This window comes from Vanacampus margaritifer, chromosome 17, assembly GCF_051991255.1.
Source record: "Vanacampus margaritifer isolate UIUO_Vmar chromosome 17, RoL_Vmar_1.0, whole genome shotgun sequence".
Taxonomy (NCBI): Eukaryota; Metazoa; Chordata; class Actinopteri; order Syngnathiformes; family Syngnathidae; genus Vanacampus; species Vanacampus margaritifer.
Genome location: NC_135448.1, coordinates 11524504 through 11542450, shown reverse-complemented (window position 1 = coordinate 11542450; position 17947 = coordinate 11524504). Strand labels below are relative to the sequence as shown.

Below are 17947 nucleotides of genomic sequence, written 5' to 3'. Positions count from 1 at the left end.
TTATTAGTTGTTAATTCTTTCAATAATTTGGAGTTTAAAAGGTCTTGGAGTTGGGTCGAGTCAAAGAGGGAGGGGTCGGTCCTCCCTTCATGAACACGCCCCACAACTTTAAAACAGCCGGCGCCAGCTTTGTTGGCTCTCTCGTCTTCCGCCTCTGTTCCGGTTTATTTTCCACTTTCTCCCCTCCGTCTTGCCCCGAACTGACGAAAGGACTTCCCGGTGCCGTGCCACCTTCTCAACCACGTGGCACCTTTGTTCCCTGAACCACTAAGTGTCTTGGACTTGGCGATCGCACCGCAGCCGCCGTGCACCAAATCCCGGCATGCCTCACTGACAGATGGACGCATCCCGTGTTTGTTTTTTCCTTTTTTTATGTGACATGCAACGAAGTGCGGTTTCTAGCTGTTGGTTGGTGCGTTCCGTCTGACCATTGGTTTGCGGATGATAACCGCAAGATAGACTTACAGAAATGTCTGGCGCAGAGCTAAAAGACTTCCAGACAAGGGATGTGAACTGTGGACCTCGGTCCGAGACTATGTCTAGGGGAATGCCATGGAGACGGAAAACATGTTGTATTAACAGGTTAGCTGTTTCTTAGAAATTCTGTCCACTATGGTAAGTATGACTGTGTTACCTCTTGATGGAGGACGGCCAGTGACGAAGTCCAGTGCTATGTGGGACCTTGGACGGCTGGGGACTGGTAATGGGCGGAGGTAACTGGGCCTGGGAGATGTTTTGTTTCGGGCACATACCGTGCATGCGGCGACGAATGACCGAGTGTCCGTTTTCATAGTCGGCCACCAGAAGCATGGGCGCAGGACGACTAGGGTTCGGTGGACTGCCGGGTGGCAGGTCAGACGGGAGCGTGGGTACCTAGGAACGGACACAATCAGGGACAAATAGAGTTCTTTGGGACCCACCTCTGGGGTCGTTTTGTCCGCTCTGTGCATTCTTAAGCAATGCTTCAACCTCTGACTCCACTGATCCTACAACACAAGCAGGTGGAAGGACGGGCTCTGAATCCTTTGTTTTGTGGGTGGAGAACTGGCGGGACAGGGCATCAGGATTGGCGTTCGTAGGCCCTGGAATATACGACAAAGTGAAATGAAAAGGAGCAAAAAAGAGGGCCCACCTAGCCTGTCTTGGATTCCAGATTTTTGTGGTCTGTCCGCACCACGAATGGATGTGTTGCACCCTCAAGCAGATGGCGCCATTCCTCTCGTGCCATTTTCACAGTGAAGAGGAATAAATTTATTTGTCCTCTTTGCGTGTTCCAAAAATATCAAGACAGATTTCATGTAAGAAAAAACACCTTTGCAAAAATGATTTAATAAAAAAACAGAGATCTCTGGACATCGTGACAGACTCCAAACATCACGTAACAGGTGGAATTTCAGAGTGCCGAATGTGTGTCTTCCGCGTGGAAAATGGCTTCTTATAGTTAAACAGACCGCCTCTCTTTCATTTGTAGACAAAACATCCTCTCTGGGTACTTTTCCGTGAGCGATGGCGCAAACAGAGTCAGGGGTGTGTGTTCGAAGCAGATTCTGTTCTCAAGGACCAAATGTGTTTTCGCACAGAACACTGAGAAGGAATTTTTTTAGACTAAACAATATGTTCCAGCTTAAGGTCAAATTATACTGAGTTCAACGTTATATCACTTGCTTTACACATCTATAAAACATTTCAACGTAGTTAATATATGAAATAAAGAATTAAAATGTTAATAATATCTAACAACAGCCAGGAGTTCTCCGTCACCGATGCTGTAATTACGCTCTGCTGGGGAGAGTTTACGGGAGAAGAAGGCACATGGATGTACCTTACCGTCCTCAGGTGGCCGTTGGGAGAGCGCGGCCCCCCCACTCCCGCCTCAGATGCATCCCCCTCCACAATGAACTGTCTGGATGAATAAGGACAGGAGCAGACGTGAACCGGTTCTTGAGGTTGCTGAATGCAGTTTCCGCCTCTTCTGACCAGCGGAAAGGGATGGCAATGGAGGTGAGGGGTGTGAGGGGGGCTGCAACACGACGATAGTTCTTAATGAATCCCCGATAGAAATTGGCGGATCCGAGGAAACGCTGCAACTGCTTGTGGTCGGTAGGCTGACTCGATCAAGGGGATGGCGTATTTGTTTTTTATTGTTATGTTATTTCGCCCTTGATAGTCTCTACAAGGTCTTACGGACTTATCTTTCTTACTCACAAAGAAAAAACCTGCACCAAAAGGGGAAGAGGACGGGCGGATGATACCTGCAGCCAGGGATTCGGTGATGTACTTCTCCATAGCTTCTCTCTCTGGCCGTGAGATGTTGTAAGTCGTCTCCATGCAGTAAGCCTTGGCACCGTCCAGTCAATATCGGGGTTGTGGATTTTAGGCCAGGGCAATCCAAGTACCAAGGGCGACTGAGGGCAATCCAAAACAGATAGGCGAATGACTTCACGGGTTGCCTGAGAGCTGGAGAGAGACTGGCATTGTCTGCTGTTCTACTCGCGACAGTAACTGACCGTTGAGGGCTGTGGTCTTGAAAGGCGTAGCCAATAGGAGAGTTTCTATTCCCATTTGCTTGACTAGGCTGCGATCGACGAAATTCGAATCAGCCCCGCAGTCGATTAGCGCAAACAGCGCCCTGGACTGGTCGTTGTGGAACAGCGTAGCAGCGAGTTGGAGTCGGCGTGAGGAGGGGCTATGCGTTTGGCCCACCAATACCTCCCCTGTTATTGGTGAGCCTGCCCTTTTGCTTGCCTGACGGGGACATGCACGGATAAAGTGACCGCCTTGCCCACAGTGCAGGCATAGGCGATTACTTTATCTCCGCGTCGTGAAGCAAAGATGAACATTGTAAAACTGTTGGTTCAGGTTGCTATGTTACTAACTATACACTGTAAAAATAAAGACTTCTTGTTTGACAATGACACTGCCTGACTTTCAAAATAAAATTCACTTGTTCCTCAGTGCGCTTAAAGATATTTTTTTAATATGTCTCGCTTTGTTATGAATTTTGTTGAAAAGAAATAAAGAAGGGGACTAACTCTACAGGTCATTGAATCGGTGGAGGCTGGTGTCTGTGGATCTCACTCTGCTTCGTCTGTCCTTTCTACCTTTCCTCAGTTTCTCCTTTGGTCTCTTGAGGTCTCCCTGATTTGTTGGATTTTAGATGTCTCTGGGGTTGGTGAAGGACTCTGGTTAGTGGCCCAGTGGGTGGTGTCTGGTCGGTGCTGGGCTTCGCTTTTCTTTCTTTTCTTTGGTCCCTCTTCGGGTCTCCTGGCGGCCCCACGACTCTGGCTGGATTTTGAAGTGTTCGGTTTAGGTGAACGGTATGGGATTTTTTTTTTACACGCACGGACGCACGCACGCACGCACACGCACAAACACACATCCACATACAAAAAAAATAAAAAAGGGAGAACAATGATGATGACATGTCAAATGATCAATACTGAGCTCTCCCAAAAAGGAGAAAAAAAATTAATTACCACAAATTATTAAACTGCTCAACAGTTGTTTTTAAATGAACTTAAAAATTGAAATCTAAAACTTCAATTATAATGTATAAAATTTTGATTAAAAACGAGTTACTTCAATTGTTCAGAATTTTAAAATTGTATAATTTTTTAATAAAGTTTCTATCTATAATGTAAACAAAACGTACGATAATCGAAATGTAGTTGATTTTGTGATTTTTAGAAAATGCATCATAGATGCAGTTCACGATTTGAACACCAGATAGCAGCAGAGAACACAATTTTTAGACAAACTGAACCGGTGTCTGTACCAGATGTGATCCGGCTGCCAGATTGTATCGGGGTCGCCTGCCGATGGCGTCACGGTACAGAATTGGCTGGAGATGATCAATTTACAATTGTTTAATAAAGTTATTTGATAAAAAAAATCCAGTTGACGTCAAAACATTGGAAAGAAAATATGAAAGATGTCAACAAAAAACTTTAAATTAACCTAAGAATATAAAAGCAGGCTACTTGAAGATTTAAGAAATTAAAAAAAAAGATTGAAGCGCCGTCGATCTTGCTGATGACGTCAGCACAGCAGCGCTAACGAAATGCGTGATTCAGACGTGTTCACGTGGGTTTGGTTTCTTTTTTTTGCAGTTCACAAATCACAACACATCACAAAAATAGTCTTAATGATAATATAAACACATTAGCAATCTAAACTGAAATATTTGTCACATCTCAGGCCATTCATTTGTGTATTTATGATTTATTCAATCTATTTTATTACTTATTCAATATATTTTGCTTTTAAGTTAGCAAAAGCCATCATTTTCCCAAAGTCTTTTGAAAGCTGCAAGTGAAACAAGCCACACACGTGCTGCTTCCTAATCGCTTACTAAAGTTGTGCACGAGGCAAAAAGTCATCTGCAGGCTTACCTGATGACGCCGCATGTCTTGCTTAGGAGAAAATGGGCGGAGTTTGTCACTTCTCAGACATTACACACATTTTCCGAGATTTTCTCTCACGCTATGATCGCCACTTGAAATTATTTAATATTCCGTTAAAAATATATAAATATGCAAACGGAGCAGGTGAGGGTCGACACTCCAAAGAGGAAGCGTCTTCTGTCTGTGACGTCATCAGACTCACGCAGGTGTCGACCTAATTATTAAATGAGGTCAGGCACGGTTCTAGGATTTTTTCTCTCTCTCTACTAGTGCTGATGGGGTTTGAATGTCAGGAACATTGAGGGAGTTTCTTGACATGATACTTATGAGAAAGGTAGCAAACAGGAGAGCAGGTGAAAAGGAAGCCTTAGTTAAGAATGTCCTACGTCCTGTAGGTGAGAAGAAGAGGCTGGCGCTCGGTGGGCAGGAGGAGCTTCCAGAAACTTGAGCAAACTCAGAAAAAAAACATACTTACATTTTAATCTTTTTTTTCCCCCATTCATCATCCTTTTATTGGTCCAATATTTACATCACGAGGTCAAATAAGTGCAAACAACAACATTGTGATAAATGTACCAATTAACTGCTGACTGTTGAAGTGAAAGAAAGTCTGGAAGAATCTAAGTAAGGATGATAGAGGAGGCAAACCCACAATCCAAAAATGTGATATCAATCTATTATTGCTATTCAACTGCTTGATACCAAGAAAGAAGAAATCCTTCTCACCATGTGACTGACGATTTCATATAAATCAAACGGACAGAAAGAAGAAAGCAACCAGTGGAACTCAAATAAATCTCGGAAACAAATCAAAATTCTCTCTGTTTTCAAATCCAAGCACTTGGATGGAGACGTCTCTGTCGTGTCCCGACACCTGCACGAAGACGAGCACAGCAAATGGTGGACATGAATCCAGAGTCCAAGAACACGTGGAGTCTGTGTCAGCTCAATCACCGTGTGACGTCACGAGGAACTGGTCCCGGAATCGGAAGCAGGAACCGACTCGTAAGCAGGTTCGGCATCAGGCTCGGAAACCGTCTTTGAGGCCGGCTCAGAATTGGAAGCATCAGCAGCTGCGGGACGCAAAGATAGCGAGAGATGTGGAGCGTTTTTTCGCAAAGGTGGACATCGGACCTGGACAGGACTGCGAAGACGTTTGACTTACAAGCTGGAGCGTAGTTGGCTGCAAGGAAGAAAAGAGGAAGAAAGTTGCGACTTGTGATCCCGAATGTTGCCGGCAGGCAGGCCAACATTTGCGTCCCTCACCTGGTGGGCTTTTGTGACGCTTGACGAGGAGCACGAGCAGCGGCGCCAGCAGAGCGAGGAGCGCCAAGGGGACAACAACGGCCAGCGTCACCTTAGTGGCGTCTTCCTCTTGACCAGACGTGAGAAGGAAGACGTGTGAATGACACGCAAGGATCACGTGCGCGTGCGTGCGTGCGTGCGTGCGTGCGTGCGTCACCATGGTTAGTCAGGATGCTTCTTCTGTCCAGCTTGGTGACCATGTCGTCCTCGACGCCGGCCAGCTGGAAGACGCATTCGTAGCGGCCCGCCGCGTCGGCCGGCAGCTCCGCTTTCAGGTGGGCCGTCGTCTGGAAGGTTCCGTCGTGGTTGGGGAGGAGCTCTCCCATCTCCACGTCCTCGTGGAGCTCCTCGCCGTCCTTCCTCCAAAATAGGACGGAGTCCGCCGGGTAGAAACCGCTGGCGTGGCACGTGATCGGCGACGAAGGCGTCTTCTGCAGCAGCGACACCACCGGCAGCTCTGCCGGGCAAGGGATGGAGAAAATGTGTGAGAGGAACAAAGAAGGAAAGGTGGGGAGAAAGTGGCAGATGGAGTGATTGTGTGAGAGGAGAAAAGATGTATAAGAATAACAGATGGAGAAAATATGTGGGAGAATGACAGACAGAGAGAAGGTGTGAGAGGAGAAAAATACAGAGGATGTGTGTGAGGACCAAAGATGGAGAACAAGCATGAGAGGATGATAGTTAAAGTGAATGTATGAGAGGACCAAAGAAGGAAAGAGCAAAAGATCAAGAGTAGAGAGAATGACAGAAAGAAACTGAGAGAGGAGAAACTTGGTGAGTCGTGTGAGAGGACCGTAGAGGAAAGAGACAGAAGATGGGAAGAAAGTGAGTGGATGACAGATGGAGAACAAGTTGAAGAGGAGAAACCATGGAGAGCAAGTGTGAACTCAGAAAGATGACAGGGAATGTGTGAGAGGAAGAAGTATAGCCACAATGTGTGAGAGGACAAAAGATAGAGAAAATGTGTGAGAGGGGAAATCATGAACATGAGGTTCAGAAAGATGGAGAGATGACAAGTCAAAGATGCAGAGAAAGTGAGAGGATAATGAATGAAGAGAATGTGTGAAGACCAAAGATGGAGAGCATGAGTGAGAGAGAGATGGATAGAATTCGTGAGAGCAGAAAAAAAATGGCCAGAATGTGTGACAGGACAAAATGTGGATTAAAAGCGTGAGAGAAAACGTGTGACGGAAAGATGGAGAGAATGTGTGAAAATAAGGAAAGTTGGAGTGCAAGATGATGAAATTAGTAAGAGGAAAAACAGAACATGCGAGGTGAGGAAAATGGAGAATGTGTGAGAGGGGCAAGGCGAGAGTGCATGTTGCCATGTCAGCCATGCTCCTCCAGGGGGCGTGCTGGTACCTGTTCTCATCAGGAAGTCCCTCCCATAGCTCACATGCTTCTTCAAGAAGGAAGGACAAATCTCAGTCAAGTAATGCTTCAGGTGTTGTTGATAGCCGTCCAATTGGTCCCACTTGTGTTTGCTGACGACAGCTTGCGGCTTAACTGCGATCCATCTCAGTGTCGACAAGTCAAACGAGATGAAGTCTTCGCCGTCGTAACTGTGGTGTTCCCAACCGTCAACCTCGTCAGTCTCGTCGTCCCATTCGCAGCCAGACATCCACTGGATCATGTGAACACCTGACACACACACAAACACACAAAGCAACCTTACTTCTGCACATCCGACTTGAGTATGTGTGTGCGTGAATAGTTAAAGCAAAAAGTATTCACACATGAAATGTTTTTGTTGTTAGAAAGTTGAATGTAAACAAACCTCCAGTTTGGTTGAAGCGCTCTTTAGCAATTTCAATGTCGACTTTGGTGAACTGCTCATTATTAATACCGATCTGTGTCTGTCTCTCCCAGTAGTGCGGATCCTCGTCGGTGATTTTGTTCATCCAGTCCTGTTTGGCTTTTGCTTTCCTGCTCTTGCTGTCGTAACGAACAATCGGAACGCCGTCAACATAACCAACATAAAAGTACGATGGCAAGTTTGGAATGTGAGAGGACGCAGTTGTGAAATATTTGAGCGTGTGAACCACTGAAAGAGAAAACAAAAACATTTTGTTTGTTTGACGTCCAAACGATTGACATCTTTTTGAGGAAATAATTGTTTTTATTGTTGTTAAAACACATATTTGTCTTTTGCATTCATTTCAATACATTGATTGATTTCAGCTCATTCTGACACACAAACCAAATAAACACTTCCTTAATAAGTTTGCTTATTAATCCTTTATTACACAAACATTGCTATTTTGTATGTACAGTGTTCCCTCGTTTCTCGCCCGTGTTACTTTCCCTTTTATTTTATTTTCTGTTAATTATGTATATTTTTTTGTTTATTTATATATGTTTTTGGGTTTTGGTATGATTTTTAGTTTATTAATGCTTTTTCATTCATCTTATATGTTCTTTTTTCATTTACAGTCATTTTTCCATTAAAAGTATTTTTTTTAATTTGCTTATACAACACAGTATATATATTTTTTGTTTATTCTATATGTTTTTTCGTTCATACTACATTTTTTTCATTTATTATACAGTATTTAAGTTAAGTATATTTAAGAGGAGATTAATACCGTTGATTAAATATTCCAATACAATCATTACAAGTTTGGAAAGTGAGAGAACGCCGTCAGGAAATATGTGAGCGAGTGAATCAGTCAAAGCGAAAACAAAAACATTTTGTTTGTTTGCTGTCCACAAATCTTGGACTGTCCATATTTGAAATTATGTATATATATATATATATATATATATATATATATATATATATATAAATAAATAAATATAATTTCAAATATGGATATATATATATATATATATATATATAAACCAACCATTATCATTTTTTTCTACGAAACATTTACAACACTTAATATATTTAGTTTTTTGCGTTCATTTAAATTAAGCGAATGATTGTTAAAATTAATTCATGACGAAATTCATGAATTATGACCACTTCTATTTTGCCAGTCAACAAGTTACAATTTTAATACACTTGTCGAACACGTTTGCTATTTATCTCCTTTACAGTTTACTTCATCACTAGATGACATCTTTTTCATATTTCAGTTGAGTGATTATTTGCGAGTGTTATGTTAAAGGAAGTTTGCAGTTCAAGTGTTGCTTCCTTCAACTAAGACGTGAAAAATTGGGAGAGTCAACTTGTGCACTTACCAGGCGTCACGCTGTGGATTTGCACAACCACCACAAACAATCCCAACAAGTTCATCTTCCACATCTTTTGCTCCTTTCGGTCCCGCGTCAAAGCAAACCAGAAGACGCCGCTCAAATACGGTGAAGGCAACAAGGAAGCGGCTAGATTTCGATTTCGGTGAAATCACGTGACCGCAGACCGGTGACGTCAGGTCAAGAAACACAACATACTGTACTGTACATAAGCATTTCACTTTGGACAGAAATATGAAAATGAAAAAACGTTTAAGATGCGTTGAAGCAAAAGTAATAAAACTTCGCAACTTTTCATTTCATTTTGTCAAGCTGAGCTTTGAATAATAAACTGTTTATCGGACGCGTCGGAACGCTTGAAAGCTTAAGTGGTCAAGTTCAAGTTTCCTGGCGTGTGACGCAAAATTCCTTGACGCCACGCCAGCAAGAACAACAGCTCGGATTCGCATTCAAGGTGTGCAAATGCTGACTTTCAGCAACTACATCGGGGAGGGGGGGTCAAGTGTTTTTGGAAGCAGCGACGCTTTCCTTCCTGCTGGTCGGGAGCCGGTAAGACAAGGAAGTGCTCCTTTCGGGGAAATCACGTGACCACAGACCAGCCAATGACACTCGGAACACACACACTTCTAGATGTATATTCAAAAATAAAAAAAGCTATTTAAAATGTGGACAAAATACGTCCTCTTCATGTATTTCATTTTTGAAAATACATTTCTTATTGCATGTATAAAAGACTACAATCCTAACCCAACTACAAAGAGTTTGAAGCAAACAAAATGTAGTAAAGGCAGAATACGAGACACCAGTGTCCCGACAAAACAGCATACACTTCTGCGCATGAGCAGTAGGTGATGACATTTTAGTTGCAGTTCACGATTTAAGCAGCAGATGGAGGCAGAGAAATTGCACATAAACTGAACCGGACTGGCGCGTTTCTCGGCCATCAAAATCAAAGCATAGTGGTTTCTGTTTTTTGTTTTTTTCTTCTTCTAATATGTAAATTTATGTACGCATAGCCACGACAGTTGTTCGCCTCATAATGATAGTTAATCCTTCAATAATTATCCATTTAATTTATACTTAAATACAGAGCGCCACAGCCACAGGGACACTTTTCAACCTGTGCAAAACAAAACTGTAATTTGAAACTTGAAGAAGCCGCAAAGTTAAGGGCAGTTGAGTTGAACTATTCACAGCTTCCGCGCGTTCACAAAAGAACCACAGAAAAATCTGACTTATTGTTTGTTGTAAAACAAATGGAATCCAATGCAGTTTTGTATAAAACATTTTTAAAAAGCGAATACTCTTCAGTGGAAGACTTTAACACGGTTTTCTTTTTCTCAATTATTTAAAAAATAATTGAAACGTTTTAGGCAACTACAACGCTAGAAAATAGCTGTATAGCAGAAATAATACATTTTATGGTAAATAAAGAAGTAACCGTAACCTGTTTATGAGTGTTTTTTATTTGCAACTGTACATGAGTCTTTTCCTGAGAGAAATGGTGGTGGTGGTGGTGGGGGGGGGGGGGGGTCAATTGTGAAAAGGGACTATACATCCCATTCTGGGAATTTATCAGGTTCAAACTGGCTGACTAAAGTATCCAACTGCAGTCGCCATTCGCCCAATAAATAATGTTGTGATTCTAGTCTATTCACAGTATTGGATTCTAGTCTGAAAAGTGAAAAGTTGCCAATTTGCTTTGTAGTGTAAAAATAAAAAAAGCAACCCAATATGACTTTGTTATACACATTAAAAACAAAGAAGCCATCAAGATTTTTAAGCATCAATAAAAAGCATATTTATGGTGTTCTATATCCATTCCATTCTATGCTTGTATCGAACAAGCAATCTGTGCCTCATAAAAGTGTTAAAATAGAATTATTTATATATGTAACTTGATTAAAAAAAAAAGTGGCCTGCCGTGTACTTGCTTGTGTTTTAAAAATGGGGTGGGTAACCTGCGGCACGTGACCTGTCATGCAACTTCATAAACAAATCAAACCTCAGAGGAGCTGACATACACATTTAAAAACATTTAACCTGCAAATGCTCATATTTGTCAATCATATATTTGAGAAAAAATAGGAAAACTGCTCCTCACCCCTGATTTAAAGATGAAGGACGAGAATGTGGAAAATAAAGCAATACTGACAAAAAAAAAACAACATCCAGTAAGAACAAAGGCGGGAAATATTACATATGTATATAAACTTTATATATATTATATAAAAAGCAAGTTCAAACGTCACTACTTCATCTGCTTTCCAGTTCGTCACGTGGCAAACTCCTTCAAAACGAGTCCTCACGTGTTAAATAGATTTTAAAAAATGGCTGCTTTTGAAAATGTACAGGGTGATTAAAAAGTAACCCCTTCTTTTAAAATACACATTTATTGTAATTTTGCTCCAGATTTTTTTGTGCCGTTTCTTTCATGTATATAATTTAATTTTGTAACTAAATCTCAACAGTTACTAGTGCTTCTCTTCCACATTCTGTTTTTTTTTTTAAATAAATAAATGTAGAACTCATGCTACATGCAAACTTTCCTCTCAAATCAATTTCCTGTAAAAAAAATTTTTACAATAAAGAACAAAAAAATTGAGAGAAACTTACAATAAGTATTTTAAAATAGGGAGTCATTAATCACTGTATTATTGTAAATATGTGATAAGAGTTTCTCATAAAAAAAAAAGAAAAAAGGAATTACAAGAAGACACCAAAACAGGGTGACTTAGTGTCCACTGCGCACCGTTTCGATCCAAGTCTCTGTCTCCGTGGTGACCAACGTCCATCTCGCTCCTGCATTTTTGGACATCTTTCAATACTAATGTGTTCGCGTGATTATCTTGAGACGCGCCTGGTCGATGACATCGAGCAGATTTTTGGCATCTACGGCGAGGGCATGCGCAGCCATTAGCATCTGCTTTTTGTAGTCCTTCTGCAAGCTGCAGAAAAAGACCAGACGAGCGTCTCGCGTCAACAACGAGATGTAGGCGGGGCAAAGCAATGCGGCGCTCACCTGGTCATGACGTACTGCTGCGCCAGCTTCATCTTGGCGATCAGCTCTGCCAGGTCAGAATTGAGCAGCTTTTGCGCCATCTCGATCTGTGTCATGTGAGGATGATGTCACATGATATTCCAATGTTTAAGTTGCTGAATGAAAAGGTGTCGACAGGAAGCTGCACACAATCCTAACGTGACTACCAGCCATGTGTGCGTTTACCTCTCGGTGGGTGCTCGCGGGCAGCACGGGAATGGTCTCGTCCACCGTGGCCAGCAGAGTCCTCAACGCCAAACCCACTTCCTATAGAACGTGCATAAAACCTCAGCAGAAGTCTTCAATTGGGATGTTGCGTTGGTGACGAGCTCCGCCCCCTCACCTTGACCATGGGCACGTACTCCTCGGGCGCCGCTGGCTGAATCCGGTTGGACATCTCGATGACCGACTTGACCAGTGCCGTCACGTTTTCGTACACTTTGTCGTTGGAGCGGTCCAGGTTGGCTGTGGGGGGCGGGCTGATCTCCTGGGGCTGTAACTACACCATTGTGGGAAGGAGAATTGTGGTTTTTACTTTATTATGATTTTTTTTTATATATAGCTAGATAGACAGACAGAACACTACAAATAATCTACATTATGTTTACTACTGCTAGAACTAATGCTGATTATGGCTTGATAAATAACAGTGGAACCTCCAATGTAAACTACAAATAGTATTAAATATATAATATATATATAAGTAAAATAAATTACAGCTACTTACCCTTGGAGAGCAATGGAGAGTCAAAAAGTATTTAACTCATTCACTGCCGTTGAGGGTTATAGACGTCAAAAATTCATTTGAACTATTTCTATTAGTTTAAATTTGTTTCCACTTTTGCTAACAAGAGTATGAAAACCTAGATTTTTTTTATTGTACATTCAGAACATTAATCGTTAATTAACTAGTGAAGTGATGAAATTAATTTCAATTAAAAAATAATAATCGCGTGGCGCCCCTAATTTAAAAAAATATATAAAAATAAGGGGCGTCAGTTGATTAAAATTTGTAATCGTAATTAATCGCATGACTTCAATAGTTGACTCACGATTAATCACAAATTTTATATCTGTTATAAATGTACAATACAACATTTTTTCTAGGTTTTCATAAAAAATGAAATTAAATAACAAAAAAAAAAGTTAAACTAATAGAAATAGTTCACATGAATTTTTGACGTCTATAGTCGTCAATGGCAGTGAATGAGTTAAGTTGCCATTCTTCCTCTGGTCATTTCCATGCTAGTCATTATGCTTTCAGCTACATGCCAATTATGTTTGCATCAGCTAGATAACATTTTATTGTGTACTATGACGGCACCATCTTTTTTCAAGGGGTCAAAAGTATTTGAAGGTTCCACTGTATTTGTGTTACCCAAATTATTCACCGAATGAATCTCTGATGACGACAGGCTAACACTACTGAACATCTACGCTAGAACGCACGTATCAGCTTACCCTACACGGCTATATGGGGAGGCAAGAGGGGGGGGTTTGGGTAGAGGAGAGAGCGAGGGACAGCACATTAGCCCAAAATCTGTAAACTGTTAGCATGGGATGGCGGCACTACACTCAATTGTGGACTTTTCGAGCATGACGTACCTTCACGCCCTCGTTGTAGCTGTCGACTTGAAAGTCGGGGTTATGCCATAGGGGAGAAAGCCCACAGGGCTCCACTTGGGCTTTTGTCATTTCTAGTGCCTTCCACCAGGCAGTCAGGGTGGCGGAAATTATTGGGTTTCTAAAACAATTGTGTCGCTTAATCGATGTTGTAGTAAAGAGTAAATCTAGAAGTCTGAGGTTATTACAATCCTTCTGTTCTAGTTCCAGCCAACAGTTAATATCTCTGTTGGGTTGTGCCCATAGAATGATATATTGTAGCTGGTTAGCTATATAGTAGTACACAAAGTTTGGTGCCTCTAGACCACCTTTGGATTTACTTTTCTGAAGAGTAGATAGACTAATCTTTGCTTTTTTTTTATTCCAGTAAAATTTTGTAATGGCCGAGTCCAACAACTGGAAGCAGTTAGCCCAGGGGTGGGCAAACTTTTTGACTTGCGGGCCACAAAGGGTTTGAAATTTTGACAGATGGGCCGGACCAGGAGCATTTGGACCTCATAGCACAGTAAAAACACACAGATAAATGTACAACCCAATTTACTTATAGTGTGCACTTTGGACTGCGTTTTTCAAATGTGCAAAATCCACTTATTTAAAACAGCTTTTCCAATAGCTTCATTTTTATTGTTTTAGCTCAACTTTTGCTGTGTTTTTATGCTTTGTAAAGTGACCTTGGGTGTTCTGAAAGGTGCTGTTTTTAAATGAAATGTATTATTATTATTATTATTATTATAAAATAGCCCTAATCCAAGTAGTACGTTTGCCTCAGTGAATATGCAAGATGCGGCATTTACACACTATTTGGCAAAGTGGGAGGAGAAATGTAAATAGATAATAATAGCACATACACTGTGATCTGTCAAACCTGGTGACTGCATCTATTATTAATAGATTTCAATTCAAGGCGTAAAGTTAAAGATTTTTTTTTCCATTGGCCCACCCCTTTTTAACCCGGGCCCACAGTACGTGTGACACATGCGGCTGCATGATAGCCGCTGCTGCCTGTCACGCGCTGAGGACAAAGCGCGTACATCCAATCCGTCTCTGACCACTTTTCCATCTCCGTGGGGGACGCATAGCACACGGAGTTTGTGCAGCAGCTCAAAAAGAAGCCAAAAGCCAACGAGGAAACGCTCATAGAAGTGCTTGACGCACGCCCCGGGGATGTCTTCACCAATATCAACAGTCTCCTGCATGCGCGCTCCTCACCTCACCCATGACAACATGTAGAAAGACTATCTTCAGCTATCAAAAGGATCAAAACACACAACAGTGCCACAATGTTGACTGATAGACTGAACTCTTTGTCCCTGCTTTCTTTCAAAAAAGAATTGACCGATTCTCTGGACTATCAGGACATTATTGCTGTGTTCAACACAAAACCCTGCCGTCTGTAAATGTCCAAATCCAGAAGAATTGTATTTTATGAATCAGTATTCTTGAGTTAAGCTTACTGCCATTCTCCCGTTTATTTTAACAAATTGCAAACGTTGTTATGAATGTGCCCTGCGTATCTTTCTGTCCCCTTTCTGTGCGTAAACGAGCTTATCAGCGAGACCCCGACCCAGTGATCATATTTTCCGGGTGTGTAGAAGTTACACAGCAGTGACTCTGGTGTAAAACATAATCTGCACAGGAGTCTGAGGGAAGTGGATCCCAACACCAGTCATCCACTGCTCGTACCGTCACTCACAGCAGTCCTTCACTTCACGTGAGACCGCGCCAGCGATTTTATTTTCTGCGCCCTCGTAATTAAAGAAGCGAAATAACGCCATAAAAAGTGTGTGTTAAGAGCGGCAACTTAATCGCTGTCCTTGGTACCCGCGGTAAAGCACTATTAGGGACGTGAAGGGAATTTTTTATTTTGCATATTTTCTCTGGCCCACCCATTTTTCCTCTGGCCCACCCACAATAAAAATTTTGGCGCCACCTATTGGTGAAACGCGGGCATTGCAAGGACAAAATAAAATTAATAAGATAAGATAAGATAAGATCCACTGATTGTCACACCCATCTAAGTGGGGCGAAATTTGTTCTCCGCATTTGACCCATCCCCTGAGGGAGCGGTGAGCAGCAGCAGCGCCGCGCTCGGGAATCATGTGGTGATCGAACCTCCCAATTCCAACTCTTAATGCTGAGTGTCAAGCAGAGTGGCAATCGGTCCCATTTTTATAGTCTTTGGTATGACCCGGCCGGGAATTGAACCCACGACCTCCCAGTCTCAGGGCGGACACTCTAACCACTCGGACACTGAGCTGAAAAAAAAAAAAAGATTTTGAATTTTTTTCTAGCCTTATTGGATAAGTTCGGCGGGCCGGATTGAAACGCATAACGGGTGTTGACATTATTAACATTTTTATTGGTTTATTTTACTTTTTACCTGTTTTACATTTCATTATAGATGTGTTGATGAAGGTGTAATTATGTTGACCTGATATAACCTGTGTGAGTAATGCTTTTGATATTCTTGCTATCTTTTCTACTGTTTTCCCAGAAATGAGAAAGTTAAAATGTTTCTATGTTTATCTAAGAAGTCTAGTTGCTGTTCATTAGAAATCCGGTTGTCAAAAGTTCAAGGACGATCTAGTTTACTGGGAAAATGCAAACTCATTCTGTGCGTCACGGGATGACAGAGGCGTTTCCTCATGTTTTGAATAAAGAGGCTGTGTGGGCAAAAGAAGACACACATTGGATGACACTGCTTGGGTGATGTCTAACTGTGTGACCAGAGATCTCTGTAATAAACCAACCTTGCAAGGACCCTCTCCACCAGAATCTCATCTTGCAATTATTTGAACACGCAAACGATTACAATTAATGGTAATTCCTTCACGGGCCGTATTTGGCCCGCGGGCAGGGGTTTGCCCATGTCTGTTCTAGTCTATTCACAGTATTGGATTCTAGTCTGAAAAGTGAAAAGTTGCCAATTTGCTTTGTAGTGTAAAAATAAAAAAGCAACCCAATATGACTTTGTTATACACATTAAAAACAAAGAAGCCATCAAGATTTTTAAGCATCAATAAAAAGCATATTTATGGTGTTCTATATCCATTCCATTCTATGCTTTCTGTGCCATTCTATCCGGTTGGACATCTCGATGACCGACTTGACCAGTGCCGTCACGTTTTCGTACACTTTGTCGTTGGAGCGGTCCAGGTTGGCTGTGGGGGGCGGGCTGATCTCCTGGGGCTGTAACTGCACCATTGTGGGAAGGAGAATTGTGGTTTTTACTTTATTATGATTTTTTTTTTTTATATAGCTAGATAGACAGACAGAACACTACAAATAATCTACATTATGTTTACTACTGCTAGACCTAATGCTGATTATGGCTTGATAAATAACAGTGGAACCTCCAATTAAAACTACAAATAGTATATATATATATATATATATATATATATATATATATATATATATATATAAAATATATATATATATAAGTAAAATAAATTACAGCTACTTACCCTTGGGAAGCAATGGAGAGTCAAAAAGTATTTAACTCATTCACTGCCATTGAGGGTTATAGACGTCAAAAATTCATTTGAACTATTTCTATTAGTTTAAATTTGTTTCCACTTTTGCTAACAAGAGTATGAAAACCTCGATTTTTTTTATTGTACATTCAGAACATTAATCGTTAATTAACTAGTGAAGTGATGAAATTAATTTCAATTAAAAAATAATAATCGCGTGGCGCCCCTAATTTAAAAAAATATATAAAAATAAGGGGCGTCAGTTGATTAAAATTTGTAATCGTAATTAATCGCATGACTTCAATAGTTGACTCACGATTAATCCCAAATTCATTGTGGCGGAAAAATCATGGTCTAGGGTTACATCCAGTATGGGGCCTTCAAGAGATTTGCAGGCTGGAAGGCAATATCAATAGCCTAAAACATCAAGACGTATTGGCTACCTCTTACATTCCCAACCATAAAAGGGGTCAAATTTTGCAGCAGGATGGCGCTCCATCGCATACTTCCATCTCTACATCAAAGTTCCTCAAGGCCAAGAAGATCAAAGGTGCTCCAAGACTGGCCAGACATGAACATCATTGAGCATGTCTGGGCTAGAATGAAAGAGGAAGCATGGAAGAGCAAACCAAAGAATCTTGATGAACTCTGGGAGGCATGCAAGACGGCTTTCTTTGCTATTCCTGATTACTCGTATGAATCATTGCCGAACCGCATGGATGCAGTCCTTCAAGCTGTCATGTTTATTTTCAGCCTTGTTTACTCCCTGTCATGTTTTCCTTGTGTTTTCCCCTTGTCTTGTCATTTCCTGTTTTATTGTGAAAAGTCTGACTCCTCTCGTTTCTGGTCACTTGCCCTTCCTCGTGTGGTGTCTGTGTCAACCCTGATTGTGTCCCCATTAC

The 17947-nt window shown here is 41.5% G+C and overlaps 3 protein-coding genes across 5 annotated transcripts; all 3 read right to left on the bottom strand.

Moving 5' to 3' along the window:
- Positions 1-323: 323 nt before the first annotated feature.
- LOC144036899 (uncharacterized) lies at positions 324-4550 on the bottom strand. 2 transcript variants are annotated; one of them, XR_013288753.1, is made up of 4 exons: positions 4392-4550; positions 970-1082; positions 635-873; positions 324-539 (listed from the first exon to the last, which is right to left on the bottom strand). XR_013288753.1 is itself a non-coding variant. In XM_077547850.1 (4 exons), exons 1-4 carry the CDS (start codon positions 2284-2286, stop codon positions 485-487), a joined length of 441 nt encoding a protein of 146 aa, XP_077403976.1. In that variant the 5' UTR covers positions 2287-2310; the 3' UTR covers positions 324-484. The 2 variants fall into 2 exon arrangements, 1 of the variants encoding a protein (XP_077403976.1); XM_077547850.1 differs by lacking the exon at positions 4392-4550 and adding an exon at positions 2253-2310.
- Positions 4551-4857: 307 nt separating this feature from the next.
- LOC144036897 (class I histocompatibility antigen, F10 alpha chain-like) lies at positions 4858-9381 on the bottom strand. 2 transcript variants are annotated; one of them, XM_077547848.1, is made up of 8 exons: positions 8895-9379; positions 7486-7752; positions 7071-7349; positions 5866-6165; positions 5670-5777; positions 5569-5586; positions 5358-5476; positions 4858-5277 (listed from the first exon to the last, which is right to left on the bottom strand). In XM_077547848.1, exons 1-7 carry the CDS (start codon positions 8956-8958, stop codon positions 5367-5369), a joined length of 1146 nt encoding a protein of 381 aa, XP_077403974.1. In that variant the 5' UTR covers positions 8959-9379; the 3' UTR covers positions 4858-5277; positions 5358-5366. The 2 variants fall into 2 exon arrangements, with proteins under 2 accessions (XP_077403974.1, XP_077403973.1); XM_077547847.1 differs by having other exon boundaries at positions 4858-5476; positions 8895-9381.
- Positions 9382-10354: 973 nt separating this feature from the next.
- LOC144036898 (focal adhesion kinase 1-like) lies at positions 10355-16571 on the bottom strand. The gene is made up of 5 exons (XM_077547849.1): positions 13552-16571; positions 12290-12445; positions 12133-12213; positions 11929-12014; positions 10355-11854 (listed from the first exon to the last, which is right to left on the bottom strand). The coding sequence occupies exons 1-5, from the start codon at positions 13639-13641 to the stop codon at positions 11734-11736; spliced, it is 534 nt and encodes a 177-aa protein (XP_077403975.1). The 5' UTR covers positions 13642-16571; the 3' UTR covers positions 10355-11733.
- Between the last annotated feature and the right edge of the window lie 1376 nt (positions 16572-17947).

Bases quoted from the DNA above. Each gene is read 5' to 3' on its own strand.
- LOC144036899 (XM_077547850.1), bottom strand. From the start codon at position 2,286: ATGGAGAAGTACATCACCGAATCCCTGGCTGCAG. The intron at 1,083-2,252 runs GTATCATCCGCC...CGTATATTCCAG, and splicing joins CACCGAATCCCTGGCTGCAG to GGCCTACGAACGCCAATCCT. The intron at 874-969 runs GTTGAAGCATTG...GTCCGTTCCTAG, and splicing joins TAGGATCAGTGGAGTCAGAG to GTACCCACGCTCCCGTCTGA.
- LOC144036897 (XM_077547847.1), bottom strand. From the start codon at position 8,958: ATGTGGAAGATGAACTTGTTGGGATTGTTTGTGGTGGTTGTGCAAATC. The intron at 7,350-7,485 runs GTTTGTTTACAT...TGTGTGTGTCAG, and splicing joins GCGCTTCAACCAAACTGGAG to GTGTTCACATGATCCAGTGG. The intron at 6,166-7,070 runs GTACCAGCACGC...CTTGCCCGGCAG, and splicing joins GGACTTCCTGATGAGAACAG to AGCTGCCGGTGGTGTCGCTG.
- LOC144036898 (XM_077547849.1), bottom strand. From the start codon at position 13,641: ATGACAAAAGCCCAAGTGGAGCCCTGTGGGCTTTCTCCCCTATGGCAT. The intron at 12,214-12,289 runs GTGAGGGGGCGG...CACGTTCTATAG, and splicing joins AGTACGTGCCCATGGTCAAG to GAAGTGGGTTTGGCGTTGAG. The intron at 12,015-12,132 runs GTAAACGCACAC...CACATGACACAG, and splicing joins CCGCGAGCACCCACCGAGAG to ATCGAGATGGCGCAAAAGCT.